Source organism: Sapajus apella, unplaced genomic scaffold, assembly GCF_009761245.1.
Source record: "Sapajus apella isolate SASKATOON/1434 unplaced genomic scaffold, GSC_monkey_1.0 scaffold66, whole genome shotgun sequence".
Lineage (NCBI taxonomy): Eukaryota > Metazoa > Chordata > Mammalia > Primates > Cebidae > Sapajus > Sapajus apella.
Window position 1 is genome coordinate 660,525 of NW_022437006.1, and position 21,619 is coordinate 682,143.

Consider the following 21,619-nt stretch of genomic DNA (forward strand, 5'->3'; position numbering starts at 1 on the left):
GACACAGACTCCAAAAGATGGGGGTCAGTGCTTCGAAATGGAGAAGTTTGAGGGTCGTTTATATAGGCAAGGTCTGGGAAGCTTAACAGGATATCAACATTTTTCATAGAAGATTAACGCATAGTTAAGAGCAATTTGATTGGTTTTAGGCGTGTTTCTTTTTGGGAAGGGTCTATTTAACATTCCACATTAAGGATGTTAATAGTGAAGGGGTGGTTTATCTTATTCAAGGCGCATTTTATCTCAAATGCCATCTGGTCTGAGCTGGAAACAAGAAAATAAGGGAGTTAATCCATAACAAAAGGTCGGCAATTAAGAGGTCTTGCTTTGTGGTCCGGTCTCCAAAGTCAGCCTTCCTCAGGGACTTTCAGAATCCCCAAATAGACTATCCACTTTCTTTCACACTTATTTGCCTCTGACCTGTTGATTCCTTTTTTTCTTTTTCTTTTTATTAAGGGTTAACAATCTCTTGAATGCACGCTGACTTTCTTCCATGCGCTTCACAGAAAAAATTGGTCCTGAGGCCAGCAGCAACAGCAAGTCTCAGGAACTTGTTCGAAATGCAAATTTTCAGCCGCACCCCAAATCTACTGAGTCAGCAGTTTTGCAGGTGCTTCTCAATCCCTCTTTAACATGCCCTCTGGGTGATTCAGGTGCACGTGAAAGATAGATCTCTGCGCGAGATTACCGCGCCGAGCAGGTAAAAGCGTTCTGCAAGCTCGGGTGTTATCAGCGGGCCGGGCCCGCGGCTTCTCTGGGTGGCACTAGGACCGCGGCGGCCGGGCCCTCGCAGCCACCGCCTCCGGCGCGAGGCGGAGCCCAGCTGTTCCTGGATCCCGGGCCTGGCTCCTCGACCCGCCCCTGGAGGCGGACCCCACTTGACTTAAACTCTGGGGCCCGGGAGGCCGCCGGCTTTCTCCCTGCTTGGCGGGGTGGTCCTCTCCTCTGCTCGGTAAGTGTGAGGCGAGCACCCCGAGGCCCCCTCTTCGCCTTCTGGGACCCGGGCGGGGCGGGGGCCGGGAGCCCGAGGCGCTCGGGGCTGGGGCTGGCGCGCGGCGCAGAGCGCTTTTGTTCTGCAGCTAGGACGCAGCCGCGGCGGCCCCGGAAGCCGGGCCTCGGGCCCCGCAGGCTCGCGCGCCCGGCAGTCCACAGCCCGGAGCTGGGCCGGGCCGCCGCGCTAGCTTCTGCCCGCCGCGCCGGGGCCAGCCTTGGGCCTCCGCGGACGCCGAGCCTTGCACTGGAGGGCGGGCCTCGCTGGCTGTTCCCTCATTTCCTGGCTCTGCGCGGTAGAGGTCGCGAGCGGCGAGGGCGAAGACGCGTTTTGTTGAACTGCGAAGCGGTTGGTTAGGCGGGTGGGTGTGAGAGCTGCTTATGTTTTTAAGGCTTTCCTGTCGCTGGAGTGAAAAAAAAAAAATCTTTGTTTTGCTATTTCCGAGCGTTCTCCTCTCCGACCCTCTTAAGCCGAAGCCTCTTGGAAAGGAATTGCTCTGCTCGCATCTCAAGTGGTCCGCGAACGCTTCTGTGCCGGAGATGCTTTCTGTTCCTCAGCAAGAGTTAGTTCCTTCAGGCATTTTTAAATGCACAAACGCATACCCATCTTAGGTGTTCTCGAGGGACACGGATTCCCTAAGCAAACATCCTTAGGGTCCTGAGTTTGGCAGCAAACTTTCGGGTAATCATTTCCTTGAAAACAATTTATTTGTAGTCCATCGAGTGCAGACCGTCTTAAGACAGGCATGTGTATGAGACTTGAGGCGCATTTTTATTTTGCGGGGAGGGGAGTCGGGTGCATTTCAATAGGCGGCTCTCAGAGCTTGTGTGGGGATTGTCTTTTTCTGCTAAATGTGTTAGCTTTAATCATGTTTCACTGTCATGTAAAGGTTTTAGTTTTTTTCCCTCTGTGCAGTCTGATTTTTTCTGTTTAATACCAACCCAATAAAGACAACTGCAGAGAGAAAGTGTTGTTTTGAAATGATAATAACGATAGCGGACCTAGAGGAGCGCACATAAATACTAACTTAAGTGAATGGTATTTTCAGGCCAGACCTAGTTCCTATTTCTGTGACTTAGGACACTTAATAAGAATTCAGTAAACTTAGCATGCTTTCAGTGCAGGCTTAAAGGAAACAGTTTTGCACAGCAATGTCATATCAGTAAACACATTAGCATATACTCTTAATTATAAAACGTTTCTTGCTGTCCCTAGGACCAAAGAAGTAAATACAGGGTGGAGGGAGACTGACATGTTTGGCGGGAAATGGCAACGAACATACACAATAATTAAAGAGCAAAGTTGTGCTTACGGGTAAGTATGTCACCTCTAAGAAACCCACCCTGATTTAACCAGGCAGTTACTTACATTTAACTATGGAGTAGTTTTATGGAATAAAATTTTATGGAACAAAATTACTAGCTTGGTGAATCCACATTGGTTAAAAATTAAACTGTGGGACACAATAGATTTGACGACAAAGCTTGAGAAGAAATTATGTTGTTGGCATGGTACCGAGAAATCAGTTGTTAATCTTAGCAAAATAAGGAAGAGGTCTGTGGTAAGATAGTTGTGGTGGAAGTTACCCGGGCAGAGGTCTGCTTCTGTCTCTGCTGTGTTTCTTAATTTGATTGTTTTTATTTATTACTGTTTGTGGCACGTAGGGGAATGTGGCTCAGAGCACCACTCTGGAAGGATGCTTCGGTACAGCCAAAGTGGTCATGTTCTGGGCTTTCATTCTGTAACCACAAAATGCGTTAGGAAATCTCACCTCATCACTTAATACCATGGTCACTGTAACACTGCTTTGGTTCAGATCTTGGCTCTAGCACTCAGCGCCCAGTCGATCTTGGGAAAATAAACCTCTGTTTTCTCATCTATAAAATGGGGACAGGCACTCCTGTCTTGGGATTATTGTGGTGGAGTTACATGAGTTTCATGCATATCACACTTAAACAGCTTCTGACACATGTTAAGTGCCCAATAAATGTTAGCTATTGTCATGTGAGAGGAAATAGGTTTTGTGGCCTGGGACATGTAACACTGGCTTAGCACACATTCAGTTGGTTCATTTAAGCTCTAAATTCATGACCTTTCTGTTATTAAGCCCATCAGTGTAGATCCTCTTAGATTCTCTTTTTTGTGGGTCCTGTTTTGTTAGGAAGTACTGTCACTACTGGTCCACATCTGGATTTACGTGCAGGCTTGTTTGAAATAAAAAATGCCACTACTAAATTCCTAGGCAGGGCAAACTTGCCCCGAAGCTTCATTCTTAAACATTATCTCTGTGATTGTACAGGAATCTCTCTTCCTTTCTAGATGATCAGTGTCTCTAGTTGGAGCTCAAATGCTTAGGGAATTGATTTAATGTGTTTAAAAACATTTATAGGCCAGACGTGGTGACTCACCTATAATGCCAGCACTTTAAGAGGCTGAGGCAAGCAGATCGCTTGAGGCCAGGAGTTCCAGACCAGCCCTGGCCTCAAGTTGGCCAACATGGCGAAACCAGTCTCTACTAAAAACGCAAAAATTAATTCAGGCGTGATGTTGCGTGCCTGTAATCCCGGCTGCTCCGGTGGCTGAACTTGGGAGCAGAGGTTGTAGTGATCTGAAGTCACACGACTGCACTGCAGCCTGGGTAACAGAGCAAGAGTGTCTCAAAAAAAAAAAAAAAGGTATTTATAAAGGTAAATTTCAAGAATCTTTGTTTCGTCTAATCCGCCCTCTTTCCTCCCCCATTGGAGGCACACTGTTATGTAAAGCAGACAGGGAGTGTATTCCTTTTGAGATAAGTCCAGGAGAACAGTTGACTAGCCCTGGCTATAGATATGCAAGTTAACGTTGACTTTGAAAGAAGGTGGTTAAGGAAGAATCTTGGACCTTGCGGAATTGTAAATGCTTTCTTGGGTGGCAACTAGGCAGTACTTCTACTATTCCTAATACCTTAAGTGTACTTGTAAATGAAGAGCAAAGTTGGAGGCTGTAGAGGTAAATATCTCAAGTGAGATCAGAGCTATGCATTTCATGCTCCTGGGTTCATGATTGCAAAAATTTCATGACTATAACTTAGATTGCGAAGATTTCATGACAGTAACTCTTGATTTATCAAATTATAAGGTTTCATTTGTAAATAAAGACTTCTGATTAAAATGACAGTGTATTAAGCTGTATCGTCCTATTAAGTTTTAAGAAACAGAAACCATAAGATAATTATTTTTCAAGCCTCAAAGGATAATTCATTAGATCATTAGTTCATGGAACAGGGCTAGGTGCAGCAGCTCATGCCTGTTATCCCAGCACTTTGGGAGGCCAGGGTGGGTGGATCACCTGAGGTCAGGAGTTGGAGACCAGTCTAGCCAGCTGGGCATGGTAGCGAGTGCCTGTAATCCCAGCTACTTGTGAAGACAAGGTTGCAGTGAGTGGAGATTGAGCCACTGTACTCTAGCTCGGGTGACAGAATGAGACTCTGTCTCAGAAAATAAGTTCATAGAGAGGCACCTTTGGGTTTTAATGGCTCCAGTATCTAAATCTGAATGTTTTATGGTTTGGGATACTGTATCTTTGAGCTCTGCTGTTCTCTGCCTTGGTTCTCAGGTAGATCATCCCTACACTGGGCAGCCCTGACATCTCCAGATACATAAGCAAGCAGCTTCAGGTTGTTCAGAACATGCCTTTTGTAACTACAGTTAGAAATACAATTAATAAACCATTTATTCATCCATTTACACCCAATGTACAGTGCTTTTTAGTATATTCAGAGTTGTGCAACTATCACCGCTATCAATTTAAGAACATTTTATTGACACCCAGAATATCTCCATACTCAATAGTGGTAACTCCCCATTTTCTTCAACGCACCCTTCCATAGGCAGCCATTAATCTACTTACGTAGGTTTGCATTTTCTGAACATTTCATGTAATTTAAGTCATAATATGTGGTAGTCTGTGGTTTTTCACCCAGCATGTTTTCAAGGCTTATTTATATTAACATATATGTTACTTTGTTTCTATTGTCAAATATTCCATTGTGTGGATATGCCACTTTTGCTTATTCTTCCTCAGTTAACAGATCTTTGACATGTTTTCACTCTGACTACTATGAGTAGTGCAGCATGTGATCATTCATAGTGTTAATGTAGACATGTGTTTTTAATTCTTTTGGATAACTACTTAGGAGTGGAATTTGTTGGTTATGATAACTGTTTAACATTTTGAGGAACTGCCAGACTATTAACCAAAGTAGCTGGGATTACTATTTTATTTTTATTTCTCATTTAACTTTTGTTTTACGTTTGGGGGTGCATGTGTAGGTTTATTATATAGGTAAAGTTGTGTCATGGGGATTTCTTGGACAGATTATGTCATCACCCAGGTGTGTTTTCGTATCCTTTCCCTCCTCCCGCCCTTTACCATCCTATAGGCACCAGTGTGTTGTTCCCCTCTGGGTGTCCATGTGTTCTCATCACTTAGCTCCCACTTATATGTAAAAGCATGCAATATTCAGTTTCCTGTATTAGTTTGCTAAGGATAAAGTCCTCCAGCTCTAAGCTCCTACAAAGGACATGGTCTCTTTCTTTTTTCATGGCTGCATTGTATTCCCTAGTGTATGGGTACCATATTTTCTTTATCCAGTTTACCATTGATAGGCATTTAGGTTGATTCCGTGTCTTTGCTATTGTGAATAGAGATGCGCCATTTTATACAGCAATGTTTGAGAGTTCTAATTTGTCTACATCTATCGACAGTTAACTTTCATAGTCCCTGAAGTGATCCTGAGGTGGTAGCTCATTGTGGTTGTGACTTGCATTTTCCTTATAATTAATGATGTTAAGCATCTTTTTATGTGCATATTGATTTCTTTAGAGAAGTGTCTATTCAAAACCTTTGACCTTAAATTTGTGGTATTTTTGGATTGCCAAGTTGTAAGTTTTTAATATATCCTGGATTCTTCTCATTCCTTACTAGTGACCACAAATGTGAATGTTTACTTCTGGGTTCTAGGTTGTATTCCATAGATCAATGCCTGTCCCCTGTCAGTACTATATGGTCTTGTTTATTGCAGTTTTATCGTTTTGTTTTTTGTTGCAGTTTTTAAGAGAGCCTCACCCTGCTACCCAGGCTGAAGTGCAGTGCTGTGATCTTGGCTCACTTCAGCCTCCACCTCCTATGTTCAAGCAATAATTCTGTCTCAGCCTCCAAAGTAGCTGGGATTACAGGCACACGCCTGTTTTGCTCTTGTGGCCCAGGCTGGAGTGCAGTGGCGAGATGTTGGCTCAATGCAACCTCTACCTCCCGAGTTCAAGTGATTCTCCTACTTCTGCCTCTCGAGTAGCTGGGATTACAGGCATGCACCACCACACCCGGCTCATTTTTGGTATTTTTAGTAGAGGCAGGGTTTCTTCATGTTGGTTAGGCTGGTCTTGAACTCTTGACCCCACGTGATCCCGCTGCCTTGGCCTCCCAAACTGCTGAGATTACAGGCGTGAGCCACCAGGCCCAGCCATCTACCTCCTTTTTAATCCCTCCTTTTTCTATGTGGCAGTTACTGAGTAGAAAATGAAAGTGCCCTGATTGCTCCACTCCTCCAACCAATCGGACTGGTGGCTGGTCACTACTTCATTTGCATAGAGCGAACCAATGGGAAACCTCTAGAGGGTATTTAAACCCCAGGACATTCTGTAACTGGCCAGGGCTGTGGCTCATGCCTGTAATACCTGCAGTTTGGGAAGCTGGGGTGGCGGATCGCGAGATCAATTGGAGACCAGTCTGGTCAACAGTGAAAACCCATCTCTACTAAAAATACAAAAAATTAGTTGGGTGTGATGGTGTGCATCTGTAATCCCAGGTACTCGGGAGGCTGAGGCAGGAGAATCGCGTGAACCCAGGAGGCAGAGGTTGCAGTGAGCCAAGATTGTGCCACTTGGTTCGAGCCTGGCAGCCCAGGAGATAGTGCGAGACTGTTTAAAAAAAAAAAAAAGAAAAAAGAAAATTCTGTAACTGATGCCCTTGAGCCGCTTGCTGCACACGTGCCCACTATGTGGAGTGTACTCTCCTTTAAAATAAATCACTGCTTTGGCTGCCTTGTTTGTGTGTTTTGTCCAGTTCTTTGTTCAGGATGTCAGGAACCTGGACAACTACCTTCAACCACATGCTTTCGAGGTACTCATCTGTTCCACTGAGTGCATTTTGTCCATCTCTAGTGGCAGAAAATTGGCTTACTCCTATTGTAAGAAGCAATACTTGTTCTTCGAATACAGTTTTTGCCTCAACACAATATTGTCTTTTTTTTTTTTTTTCTTTTCTCTGAGACAGCGTCTTGTTCTCTCGCCAGGTGGCCAGGCTAGAGTGCAATGGCACGATCTCTGCTCACTGCAACCTCCACCTCCCGGGTTCAAGCAGTTCTCCTGCTTCAGCCTCCTGAATAGCTGGGATTACAGGCACGTGCCATCACGCCCAGCTAATTTTTGCATTTTTAGTAGAGACGAGGTTTCACCATGTTGGCCAGGATGGTCTCGATCTCTTGACCTTGTGATCCGCCTGCCTCAGCCTCCCAAAGTGCTGGGATTACAGGCATGAGCCACCGTGCCCGGCCTCAACGCAATATTGTCTTATATGGTTTGTACCTGCCTGCCCCACACTGATGTGTCACGTATACTTGGGGGTATTTGTCAGAGCTTTTCAGATATTTAAGACCACACCATACCTCTAGTACATGGTGTGTCCAGTCTTTTGACTTCCCTGGGCCACTTTGGAAGAATTGTCTTGGGCCACACATAAAATACACTAGCACTAGATGATGAGCTTAAAAAAAAATTGCAAAAAAACTCAGATGTTTTAAGAATGTTTATGAATTTGTGTTGGGCCTCATTCAAAACTGTCTTGGGCTGCATGCGGCCCATGGGCTGTGGATTGGACAAGCTGGCTCTAGTAGATAATGTTTCCTTGAGGTGGGTACCCAGAGGGCTCCAAAACGAATTACTTGGCAGAATTCTGGGAAGGATAACTGGTTTCTGTTGTCTTTAATTCCATTTTAGGGAATAACGCAACTAGAAAACATGGTCCGAAATTTGTCTCTGATGTCTCTGCTCTGAAGGCACAACGTAGTGTCAGCATTCTAGCCTGAATGATGATTATTGGCATTGGTCTGAACTTTCTGCTGGCCAGTCAAGATATATGTGATTGCCAGAACTTCATGTTCTACCTGTGTTATCCTGAGTCAGAAAAGGTAGAACAATTAGAACAATTTATTTCTCCTTTTTTTTTTTTTTTTTTAAATGGAGAAAGCCCTGTGGCTGTCACTAGTGAAGCTTGGTGTGGTATTTGGGATATTTAGCTGGCTTGGCTCTGCAATGGAAACCTTGTGGTGTGTCCTCCACAATAGGTGTGATCGTCCTGCTGGGAGTCACAGTTACAGGCCCTTTTAATCCAGTGTTGCCTAAGACAAAATACAGTGGATCAGGATATCTGATTGGATGGCCTGTGCTTCTGAATAGAGTTTGTAGTTGGATACATGAAAGACGAGAAGGCAGAGTTGTAGGTAAACAGCTTGACCTTGGTGCCCTGATGACTTGCTCTTCTCACAGACCATGCAGGCAAAGCTTAAGCTTAATCACAGGCTGACCCATATTCTGGCAAGACACCCTGCAGGTCCTCCATGAACAAAGTGAGAGAAAAACAGCCCTGTGAGAAACAGTCACAAAGCTGTTTCTCATCTACCTCCTTAGTTTCAGTTGAGCCTAGGACTTCACCACCTCCGGGACTATGGTTGCAGGCTATAAAATGGCCACAGTTTGGTGTTCTCATCTGGCTTGGTGTCATCCTGTGAGACTGGGGATACTGATCTTGATTTTGCTGTCGAACCTAGTAATATATGAATCCATTTGTCCTTTTGCAGACTGCGTTTATAGAAGCGTAGAGAACTGTTCTGCGCCTTCTCACCACTGTGCTGCAGAGGGAGGATTGTGAGCCTTTGTTAATTTATTGTGATATTTAAATGAGATAAAGTATATGGATCATTCCACAGAGTTCTTTACATATAGTAGATTTTCAAATATTAGTTGTTTTTAGTAGTACAAATGTACCTCAGCTTAGAAAATATCATAAGTCAAAAATGGTAGGAGTTTTTTTGTTTGATTTTAGGGTTTTTTTTTTAATTGAGACAGAGTCTTGGTCTGTCACCCAGGCTGGAGTGCAATGACGCAATCTCGGCTTACTGCAACCTCTCCTTCCTGGGTTGAAATGATTCTCCTGCCTCAGCCTGTCCAGTAGCTGAGATTGCAGGTGTGTGACACCACAACCAGCTGATTTTTGTATCTTTAGTAGAGATGGGGTTTCAACATGTTGGTCAGGCTGGTGTTGAACTCCTGACACCCAGCTGGTATGTCCACCGAAGAACTGATTGCTTGTTACTTGGGGTGAAACACCCACACATCTGGTGTCAGAAGTGTGAGAAATTCTCAGAATTGTTTATATTAAAATATTATTTTTTAAATAATTACATTTACCGCTAATGTTTTGCATTTTGTTTTTGTCTCATGTCTATTCCTTTCTTATTCCTTAGTGGGATTTATTTTGCATAATGAGTATTTTCTAATGTAGCATTTCAATTTCTTTGTTTTTAATTTCCTTAATGGTATTTTCACTGCATATTTTTTGTTATTTAATGGAAGCACAAATTCTTTTTATTTATTTTTATGTAGCACAAATTCTTATGAAAAATATTTTTTAAGCCAGTGATGTGGCCTGGCAGAGATCTTAGATGGGGCAAGAATTTATTTTCACAGAGAAATTGTAATGATGAACCATGGAAACCTTGTCTATGGTAACTACATTACAATATATTCTCAAAAGTCCTAAGAATACATTATATCCAAAAGTAGATTCTGCAGTCTTAGAGACTACAGCTGAACCTCAAACAATGTTAGTTTGAACCACGCGGATCCACTTACATATGGATTTTTTTTTTTTTTTTTTTTTTTTTTTTTGAGAAAGAGTCTTGCTCTGTCCCCCAGGCTGGAGTGCAGTGGTGCAATCTTGGGTCACTGCAACCTCTGCCTCCTGGGTTCAACCAATTCTCTGCCTCAGCCTCCCGAGTAGTGGGGATTACAGGTACCCGCCACCACAACCGGCTAATTTTTGTATTTTTAGTAGAGATAGGGTTTCATCATCTTGGCCAGGCTGTTCTTGAAAACTCCTGACCTTGTGAGCCACCCTCCTCAGCCTCCCGAATTGGGATTACAAGCATGAGCCACCGCGCGCAGCCCACGTTTAACTTTTGACTCACCAAAAGTTAATCATTAATAGCCTACTGTTTAGTGGAAGCCCTACCAATAATACAAACAATTAATATATACATATTTTGTATGTTACATGTAGTATGTACTGTATTTTTAGAATAAGCTAGAGAACAGGAAATTTTATTAAAATCACAAGAGAATATATTTACTATCCATCAAGTGGAAATGGATATCATTAAGGTCTTTATCCTCATCACATTTATCTTGAGTAGGCAGAGGAGAAGGAAGAGGAGGAGTTGGCCTACCTTGTCTCCAGGGTGGCAGAGACAAAAGAAAATCCACAGATAAGTGGACCCAAACACTTCAAAGCCATGTTCAAGGATCAACTGTAGTGTCTCTTATACAGTGTCTAATTAAGCTTCATGCTTTTTTTTTTTTTGAGATGGAGTTTCACTCTGTCACCCAGGCTGGAATGCAGCGGCACAATCCTGGCTCACTGCAACCTCCACCTCTCAGGATCAAGCCATTCTCCTGCCTCAGCCTCCTCAGTAGGTGGGATTACAGGCGCATACCACCATACCCAGCTCACTTTTGTATTTTTAGTAGAGACGAGGATTCACCATGTTGGTCAGGCTGTTCTTAAACTCCTGACCTCATGATCTGCCTGCCTTGGCCTCCCAAAGTGCTGGGATTATAGGTGTGAGCCACCGAGCCTGGCCTCATGCTTATGTTTTATTGAGTCATCTACATTTTTCTTTTTAAGAAATTCCGTATATAGGCTGGATATGAGCTCTTTGGTATGCATTGGAAGTGTAATGTTCTATAGCGTGAGTTTTTTACTTCCTTATTGGTGTTTTTAATAAACGAGTGACTAATTTTGATGCCATTTATTTTATGGACCTTTTCATTGTGCCCTGTTTTACAAACCTTTCCCTATCCCAAGGTCATAAAGATATTCTCTTGTATCATTTCTAGAAACTTTTTTTTTTTTTTTTTTTTGTGGCGGGGGCGGAGTCTTGCTTAATCGCTGAGGCTCTGGAGTGCAGTGGTGCGATCTTGGCTCACTGCAACCTCCGCCACCTGGGTTCAAGAGATTCTCCTGCCTCAGCCTCACAAGTAGCTGGGATTACAGGCATGTGTCACCATGTTCAGCTAATTTTTGCATTTTTAGTAGAGACAGGCTTTCACTATGTTGGTCAGATTGGTTTCAAACTCCTGACCTCAGGTGGTTTGCCCATCTTGGCCTCTCAAAGTGCTGGGATTTACAGAAGTGAGCCACCATGCCTGGCCTGTTTCTAGAAACTTTAAAATGATGATCTCCATGGGATTGATTTGTGTGTGTCTGGACGTGTAATTGGTTAAGGCTTATTTTCATTTCGTGGCATATGGATAAACAATTGACCTAGCTTTATGTATTGAAAATAACTTTTTCCTAACTTTGTCATAAAACAAATATCTTTCATATATAAAAGTATACGTCTTTGCTATTCATGCTTGTTTTGCATTGCCATGGAAAGTTTATAATCAGGTTTGTAAATTTACACCAAGAAAATCCATTGGGATGTTTACTGGAATTGCATTGACTCTTTATTATTATTATTTTGAGACGGAATCTTGCTCTGTTGCTCAGGCTGGAGTGCAGTGGCATGATCTCGGCTCCCTGCAACCTCCGCCTCCCAGGTTCAAGCTATTCTCCTGCCTCAGCCTCCCAAGTAGCTGGGACTACAGGCACACGCCACCATGCCCAGCTAATTTTTGTATTTTTAGTAGAGACGGGGTTTCACCATGTTGGCCAGGATGATCTTGATCTCTTGATCTCGTGATCCACCTGCCTCGGCCTCCCAAAGTGCTGGGATTACAGGCATGAGGCACTTCACCCAGAGAGGTTTTTTTTTTTTTGTTTTGTTTTGTTTTTTAAGTCTTATTCTGTCACCCAGGCTGGAGTTGAGTGACACCGTCATGACTCACTGCAGCCTCAACTCGCAGGCTCAGGTGATCCTCCCGCCCTGCCTTCTGTTTTCTGAGTAGGTGGCTGGGCCATGGGCATGCACTACCGTGGTGAGCTAATTTTATTTTTATTTTTAATTTTCAGTAGAGATAGGGTTTCACTATGTTTCCCAGACTGGTCTTGAACTCTTGGCCTTGAGAGATCCTCCCACCTCAGCCTTATAGAGTGCTGGGATTACAGGCATGAGCCACCACATCCAGCCAAGAGTTTTTATAGAATGCAGTCTCCAGCTTCCCCTACCACTTTATGGAGGTCAGTGGTTAGAACTAAAAGTTCCAACCCTTTAACACTTGGTATTCTTGGTGACCACCAGCTCTATCCTGAGGGTATCTAGGAGCTCCTACCTTAAGTCATTGAAATAGCATAGACTCAGGTGTGCACAAACAGGGCTCTCATTATGAATAACAAAAGATACTCCTGACATTCAAGAAATTCCAAGGGTTTTAGGTGCTTTGTGCCAGGAACCAGGTAACCTTGAATAGTGCTGGGGAGTTTAATGTTGTTAACCATATGTTTGGGCTTTTTTTTTTTTTTTTTTTTTAAATACAATTAGCATGGATTACTTAGAATAGAGAGTCTGTTAAAATAAGTAAAAGCATAATGTGATTGGAGTTGAAATGTAACAAAAAGCTAGCTGTTAATTGTGTAGAGTGAATTTCTGTTAAACACTTTAGAAATTTCATTGACACTTGCCTTGTTGTATCCTCTATTGCTCTTTCTCTTCCCAAATTAAAGATGAGGCTGCTCAGAAGTTTCGGTAATTAGGATGGATAGTCAGCTACTGATTTTTTTTAGAGGTTCTATCTAGGCAAAACAGCATTTTAATAAAAGATTTTTGTTTCTTACAGATTCCTGACATTCAAACAACTGACTTATAACTGACTTGTAATACATTGCTACTGTGTCAAACCAACAATGAATTGGAATGCAAAACCAAAGAGTGCTACATTACCACCACTGTATCCGAAAAGCCAGCCACCTTTTTTGCAGCAGTCTTTAATAAACCAAGTTACCACAACATCTCCAAGTTCTTTCAGCTATCCTGGAAGTAACCAAGAAGCATGCATGTATCCCAGTAATTCAAATCCAATTTCACAGCCACTGCCAAATATCCAGAATTATCCTCAACAAATCTCTGTTTCTGATATGCATAATGGGACAGTTGTGACCTCACATACTTCAGTAGAAAGAATAACATATGCAAATGTTAATGGACCCAAACAGCTAACTCAAAATTTGCAAATGTCTTCAGGAGCTACACAAAATGTATGGTCGAACTCAGCAATGAGGAATCCTGTGCATTCTCCTATTGGGGCAACTGGGTCTCATCAAACTGATTTTGGAACTAATACACCCAATATGCCTGCACTGCAGAGTCAGTTGGTAACATCAGATACCTATTCTATGCATATGCAAATGATCCCTTCTAATTCTACACAACTTCCTGTGGCTTACCAAGGAAACCAGGGACTTAACCAGTCTTTTTCAGAGCAGCAGGTTGATTGGACACAACACTATATGTCTAAGGGACTGACTTATCCAGATTACAGACCACCTCCAAAGCTATACCGTTACTCACCACAAAGCTTTTTACAAGATCCTGCCATTCAGAAAGGAAACTTTACTACATCATTACAAGTTAAAAATAGTCAGCTTCCAAATTCTGTACTAACTTTATTGTCAAAGCAGACTGCAGCTGTACCATCACAGCAGTATGCCATGCACACTGACAGAAGACCTCCTCCTCCTTACAACTGGAGATATGGAAGCCAGCCTTTGCAAAGTACTCAGTGTATTACTAAACACTTGTCTATGGAAGTTCCTCCGAGTGGAGAAATGCACTCATCTGAAATGAGGAACAGCTTTCAACAGCAGTGGCAAAACCCTAATGAAAGTATTAGCACAATTGGAAATTTCTCTAACTTAAAAGTAAGTACCAGCAGTAAACAACCTTTTAATGATCCCGTTAGATCTTCTGTGGTTGGTGTTCAGACTCTTGCTCAAAATAATGAAGAGAAAAGAAAGGATTCTTGTAATCCAACTTCAAATCAAGTACTGGACACAAGTGTTACAAAAGAAAAGCTAGTAAGGGATATTAAAACATTATTAGAAATAAAACAGAAGTTTTCAGAACTTGCAAGGAAAATTAAAATCAATAAAGATCTTTTGATGGCAGCAGGTTGTATTAAAATGACTAATACCTCTTACAGTGAACCAGGTCAGAATTCTGAATTGTCTCTGAAACAAACTTCCAAAATCCAGTCTGCACCACAGATAACTCCAGGACCGTCAGAGAAGGCAGACAGACAACCACCTACAGTAGTGAAATCTACAGAAACAAGTAAGACTGAATGTACACTGAATTCTGGCATTCAGAAAATCAATTGCAGAAGGTTTAACCAAGTTAATTCGGTTGTTTTACCAAATCCTGTCTATTGTGAAAAGCAGCCAATGCCAGACCAGACTCATGATGTGAAAGTTCTCACTTCAAAGACATCAGCTGTTGAGATGACCCAGGCAATATTGAGTACTCAGCTTTCATCAGAAAATGTTAGCAAAGTTGAGCAAAATTCAGCAGTTTGTGAAACAATTTCTATTCCCAAGTCCATGTCCACTGAGGAATATACATCAAACATTCAAAATAAAAATGCACTACTTATCAGTTTGCTTTTACAGGCAGGTAAGACTCAGAAGACAGTATTAAAAGATGCTAGTCAAACTATTCAGGATTCTAAACCAGACAGTTGTGAAATGAACCCAAGTACCCAAAAGACTGGTAACCAACTAAATTTGAAGACCATGGAAACTCCAAGTATTTCTAATGTAAGTGGTGGGACTTCGGACAACCCTTTTTGCAGTGAACAAGAATCCTCAACAAAAGGAACACCTGCTAAAAGTGACAGTAGCTGTTCCATGGAAGTGCTAGCAACCTGTCTTTCTCTTTGGAAAAAGCAACCTTCAGAAAGTACAAAAGAAAAGCAGTGTGATAAACTCAGAACAAACACAGCAGCAGTTGGTATTTCAAAGCCTGCTAACATCCATATTAAGAGTCCTTGTTCAGTTGTGGGAAATTCAAATTCTCAGAATAAAATAAGTAATCCTGCACCACAAACAGGTTTGTCAGTGGTAGTGCACAATTACGAGTCTTCAGGCATAAATACAACAAAGGGAACAGAACTTCAGATTGCTGTAGTCTCACCGTTAATTCTGTCAGATGTCAAAACATTGTCTGTCAAAGGAGTAACACCTGCAGCATTACCTGAAACAGTGTATCCAGTTATTAAAGAAGGCAGTGTTTGTAGTTTACAAAATCAGTTGGCAGAAAATGCAAAGACAGCTGCTGCTTTGAAAGTTGATGTTAGTGGACCAGTAGCAAGTACTGCAGTATCAACCAAGATTTTCCCACTAACTGAGAAGGAAAAGCAGAATGACTCAACTCCTGGTCATTCAGAAGGCGCACTTAATGTCAGTCAAGGAAAGCATGACAAATTAGAGTCAGCTATCCATTCTCCTATGAGTGATCAGCAAACCTCACAGGAATCAAGGGATAATACTGTTGTGAGTAGTGATATATTACAGATTGACAATATATGTTCTCTGGTTGAAGGTGATACTGCTTACAATTCCCAAATTGCAAAGATATTCAGCTCTGTTTCTTTGAAAGTGATTGAGCCACAGAAACCATCTCTACCCAATCAGCAAGGGATTGGTAGTGGAGAACCAGAAAAACAATCAGATGATACCACTGAAAATAAAGACTTTAGTTTTCAAAAAGATAAACCTGTACAGTGCACAGATGTTTCACAGAAAATATGTGATCAGCCAAAATCAGAGCCACCCTTAGAGTCGTCTTTTAATAATCTTGAAGTAAACAGAGGAATTCTGGAGGAAAGTAATTTGGAGCATGCCACCGAAGAAAGCACAGCTAATGATATGTGTTCATCAGCTGCTATTCAGGAGGATATTTACCCCCAGGAAACTGATGTATCCAGCAATTACACTACCCAAGGTCCTGCAAGAAATGAAATTCACAGTGATAAGGCACCTGTCTTATACCTACATGATCAGCTGTCAGAACTTTTAAAGGAGTTTCCTTATGGCATTGAGGCTGTTAATACACGTGATGGTTCTGTGGGCCAGCAAACAACATACCCGACCTCAGAAGATCAAACTGCTGATAAAACCAGTTGTGACTCCAAAGACCCAGGAGATCAAATACAAATTACAATGTTAAGCTCAGAGCAAATGAAAGAAATATTTACTGAACAGGATGATCAACCCTGTGTGGTAGACAAGTTGGAAGAACCTGAGAAAGAAAAGCCCATCACAGAGGTAGGTAGCCATTGTGACCTGCAGGCACCTGCAGGAGGAGAAAGTCGTGATTCTGTGATACTGGACTCAGAGAAAGATGACATCCACTGCTGTGCATTGGGGTGGCTCTCTGTGATTTATGAAGGAGTACCCCAGTGTCAGTGTGATTCCATCAAGAACTCAACTTCAGAGGAAGAGAAAGGAAAAGACCAGTGTTCTCCTTTGGAGACCAACAGTTGTAAACAAGGAGAGAGAACCTCTGATAGAGCTGTCCCTGTTGTTGAATCTAAGATCCTTCTAAATAATCCAAAGACGACTCTTACTCCTCCAGATGGGGAAAGTCATTTTCCTGAAATACAATACGATAATAATATAAAAGATGCATCCAAAACGAAACATAAAAGCATACCAAGAATGGAACAAGAATTAACTGCTGGTCAGTTTTCATCTAAATGTGATAAACTAGATGATCCCTTGCAAAATCACGAAAAAAAAAAACTGAGGTTTCATGAGGTAACCTTTCACTCCAGTAATAAAATGACAGCATCTTATGAACAAGCTTCTCAAGAAACCCAACAGAAGAAACATATGACACAGAACTCACGCCCGCTAAAAGCAAAAACAGCTTTTTTGTCAAATAAAGATCTATATAAGAAGCATAGTTCCTTGGGACAGTCATCGCCAGAAAAGATAAAATTGAAATTCAAACCAGATGGCTTCAAACAAAAACATTTGGAAAAAAGGAAATTAGACCAAGGGAACATATTAGATATGGAAGTAAAGAGGAAGAAACATGATAAACAAGAACAGAATGAAAGTGTGGGAGCTACATTCAAATTAGGTGAGTCTTCGTCAAACCCAAAGGAGAGAGCCATTGTTAAGGAAAAGATAGTATCAAATACTAAGTCTTTAGACACGAAAGCTAGTTCATCTAAATTTAGAATTCCAATTCCTAAGGAGTATTTACAAAGGCAGAAACATAAAGAAGCTGTGAGTAATAAAGCGTTGAAAATCTGTGTGAAAAATGTACCATGTGATTCTGAACGCGTGAGACCCAGTAAATTTGTGCAGGTCGGAAGTTGTGGGAAATTGAATGAGAGACACAGCAGCAGTGTACAGACCTCTAAAGAATCATTAAATGGCTTGACAAGCCATGGTAAAAGCCTCAAAATCCACCATTCTGAGGAGTCTAAAACATACAATATTTTAAAGAATGTTAAAGAAAAAATTGATAGAAAGCAGTCTGACAAAATATGGATTGACCAGACTAAATTAGACAAGAAATTAACCAGTATAAGCAGTGAAGCTCAATTCAGCCAAATACCTCCCCAAGTAAAGGATCAAAAGAAATTGTATCTGAATAGAGTTGCATTTAAATGCACTGAACGTGAAAGCATTTGTCTCACCAAATTAGACAGTTCACCCAGGAAGCTTCATAAAGATAAAGAGAAGAGACAGGAAAATAAATGTAAGGCCTTTTTACCAGCAAAAGATAACACAGATAAATCAAACATGCTGGAGTTTAAATTATGTCCAGATATCTTACTAAAGAATGCAAACCCTGTGGAAGAACGGAAGGATGTAAAGCCTCATCCCAGGAAGGAGCAAGCCCCTGTGCAAGGTCCAGTATGATTTTCTTGGTGGTGTCTACAACATTGTAAAGAGCCATAGGTCAATATTTGGGCTAGCACCTCTCATGCTGTCTGGGCTGCTGGGAAAGACTTAAATGTGTTATGCCACTACTGTACCTAGTATTTGTTTTGCCTGGTAAACCTATGTTTTATTGGGGAATATTTGTTTTGTGTTTATTGCCACCTTATTGTAAGTTGTAGGAAATTGGTAGTCACGACAAGCTATATAAAACTTGCCAAATAGAAATATTTTAGTTAGTACCCAAAAGGCTGTACTGTGAAAAACATTTCCACATTCCTTGAATGTCAGAAAAGTGTCAAGTTGCCAGTGTTGTAAAGTCTTGATTTTGTTAATTTTCCTTTGGACTTGTAATTTCAAAGACCTGTGAACTTGAAATTTTGTTCTAAATACTAGAGGATATGTAATTATTAATAATGAAGTCTTTTTGTTCATATGGAAATGGGTTGACTAATTGTCATCTTTGAAACAGTTGATGACTGTGTTATCACTATAGTTAAAATGGTAACACCTAGCCTACTCAGAAGCTGGAAGGACCATGAAGGTAGTATTGTCCGGTGTTACAATTTAAAATCTGTAGAGCCAAGCTGGCAGCTTATGAATATTAGGTAACCTAATGGTAGACTTCTCAATGTAGTGCAGGAAGGAAGGAGAAAATTGATAGCTAGTTATTTGTGGTACTAAGGGAACATTTAGAGGTTGTGGATATTATATGTAAAGCATTGTGCTAAGAAACTCAAGACTGGAAAACTTAAGGATTTGAATGGAAATTGGAGTCTTTGCTTTTCTGACTATGTTTGTTGGGGTTCATAAAACAATAGCATAAATAGGATATGTTTTCCTGGAAAAGAATATAGGGATATACTCATTTTATAAAAAATTAGTGCTTTCAATAGATTCTTTCATTTGGGTCCTTAGAATTTGAGGTGTGGATATAATCAGAACATGGGAAACGGGTGGGGGTGTGTAACTTTCTATCTCATGTGTCCTTAAATATCTTGATGTGTTAACCTGTTCAGCTCAGGTGAGGGGAACATAATTACATAGTAAGGATAAACTCATTTTTTAATGATGAGATAAGCATTTCAAATAGGGGAAATTATTTTTCCAGTTCTTTTTATTGAGTTCTGTTACATATGGTTATATCAAGTGCCTTCCAAAATCTGTTTTCGGCTTACATGATTTTCCTTCATTGTAGTACTAAAGGAGATGATTAGCAATATCTAGAGTTCTGAAAATGAATATTTAAATAGTTTCAGGAATAAAAAGTACAAAAGAAGACTGGTTAAAATGTGTTACTATGAAGAAAAAAACACAGAAAAACAGCCAAGAAAAAGGTAAAGTATTTTTAAGTCTTGTTTCTACTTATCTGCCTATCTGGTATATGAAAGTTAGATTATGATTATGATATGATTGTAAAGTATGATTTTATCCTTTTTTTTTTTTTTTGTTATTTTTTGGTTTGAATGAGATGAAGTTTGCTGCAGTGTCGCAATCTCGGCTCACTGCAACCTCTGCCTCCTGGGTTCAACCAATTCTTCTGCCTCAGTCTCCCCCGAGTAGCTGGGACTACAGGTGCACACCACCATGCCCAGCTAATTTTTGTATTTTTAATAGAGGCAAGGTTTCACCAAACTAGCCACAGTGGTCTCAGTCTCTCGAGCTTATGATCTGCCTGCCTTGGCCTCCCAAAGTGCTGGGGTTACAGGTGTGAGCCACCATGCCCGGCCCCATGTTCTTTTTTTCAGTCATTCAGTGTTGGTACTTGAGTGATAGGAGACATTTTCCTGTTGTTATGCTGTGGGACTTAACTTTCTTTTAACAGGAAAATAATTCTCATCACAATAAGTTAGATAAGATTTTTGTTTTACCTGTATAGTTCCAGACAGCAAATACTTTAGGTTTTCTGGGTCATCAAGTGTATGTCCTGACTACTCAGCTCTGAGTCTGTTGTTTCAAGGAAGTGGCTGCAGATAATATGTAGATGAGTATCAGCTGTGTTCTGATTACCTTTTTTTTTTTTAAAGACAGAGTCTTACTCTGTCACCCAGGCTGGAGTGCAGTGGCATGATCTTGCTGCACTGCAAGTGATTCTTCTCTGTCAGCCTCTCGTAGCTGGGACTACAAGTGCACACCACCACACCCAGCTAAATTTTTTGTATGTTTAGTAGAGACAGGGTTTCACCATGTTGGCCAGGCTAAACTGGGATCAGGTGGTCCACAAAGTACTGGGATTACAGGCATGAGCCATCACGCCTGGCCTCTATTTAAACTTTATCTACCAAAATAGGCAGCAGGCTGGACTGTTTGCCAGCCCCTGAATTCGATTATTCACGTGTAAATTTCATTAAACCTCAATACAATTTAGGCAAGGATATTCCCATTTTATAGATAAGAGGTGTGACATCATTTGACTTATGTGTCATTGCTAGTTACTGAATAGGGACTGGAACCTGGTCCCCTCTCTTCAAAGTCCGTTAAGTATGGTTGAGGTATAGTATGGTTGAGCTATAGTCAGCCCTCCATATCTGCGTGTTCTGTATCTGTAGATTCAAACAACTGTGGATTGAAAATACTTGGGAAAAAAAAATAAAAATAGAAACTTGAAAGACAATACAGTGTAACAACTGTTTACATAGGATTTACGTTGTATTTGGTATTAAAAGTCACCTGGAAATGATTTAAGGTATGTAGGGGGTATGCTTTAGATTAGGTAAAAATGCTATGCCATTATATAAGGGACTTAAGCATCCCCAGATTTTGGTATCTATTTGGGTGGGTGCTGCAGAGGCGTCCTGGAATCAATCCCTCTTCAATACTGAGGGATGACTGTTTTTTACTAATGAGAGACTGATCTTAGCTGTGTTATTTGCTGGGAAGGTATTTGGGCTGAGGACCAACTAAAGAAGCTAGAGTTTTGAGTTAGTTTAATTTAGTTTTGAGATGCTCTGTTGCCCAGGCTGGAGTACAGTGGCATGGTCTCAGCTCACTGCAGCCTCTGCCTCCTGGATTCCAGTGAGTCTCCTGCCTCTGCCTCCTGAGTAGCTAGAACTACAAGTGCACTACCATGCCTGGGTAGTTCTTGTATTTTTAGTAGAGACAGGTTACTTTCACTATGTTGACCAGGCTGGTCCCAAACTCCTGAACTCATGTAATCCCCCCACCTCCGCCTCCCAAAGTGCTAGGTTACAGGTGTGAGCCACCGCATCCAGCCAAGTATTTGATAGTTAATACAGTGAAAGTACCTTGTTTTTAGGGTTTGGCTTGAGAATTAAAAGCTAGAGCTCAAATGTTTTGTCTTAGTTTTGGTTTATTAAATAGGCAAAGGGGTTCAGAGCTTCAAAAAAGGAGAGCAGCAAAATTTTACTAAGAGAAAGAAGCACATCTTTTTTTTTTTTTTTTTTTTTTTTTTTTTTTTTTTTT

The 21,619-nt window shown here is 41.3% G+C and overlaps 1 protein-coding gene across 4 annotated transcripts in view; it reads left to right on the top strand.

Annotated features, from left to right (window-relative positions):
• The first annotated feature begins 802 nt into the window (after positions 1-802).
• RESF1 (retroelement silencing factor 1) overlaps positions 803-21,619 on the top strand; it is a 26,216-nt gene continuing 5,399 nt past the window's right edge. The window contains exons 1-4 of one of the 4 annotated variants that reach the window (XM_032248269.1): positions 803-952; positions 2,207-2,305; positions 13,084-18,167; positions 19,450-19,533. In XM_032248269.1, coding sequence (XP_032104160.1) covers positions 13,151-18,167; positions 19,450-19,533 — 5,101 coding nt within the window. In that variant the 5' untranslated portion in view covers positions 803-952; positions 2,207-2,305; positions 13,084-13,150. Of the gene's footprint in view, positions 953-1,123; positions 1,353-2,206; positions 2,306-13,083; positions 18,168-19,449; positions 19,534-21,619 lie in introns of those variants that run through there. The other 3 variants (XM_032248270.1, XM_032248272.1, XM_032248271.1) reach the window with 3 other exon arrangements.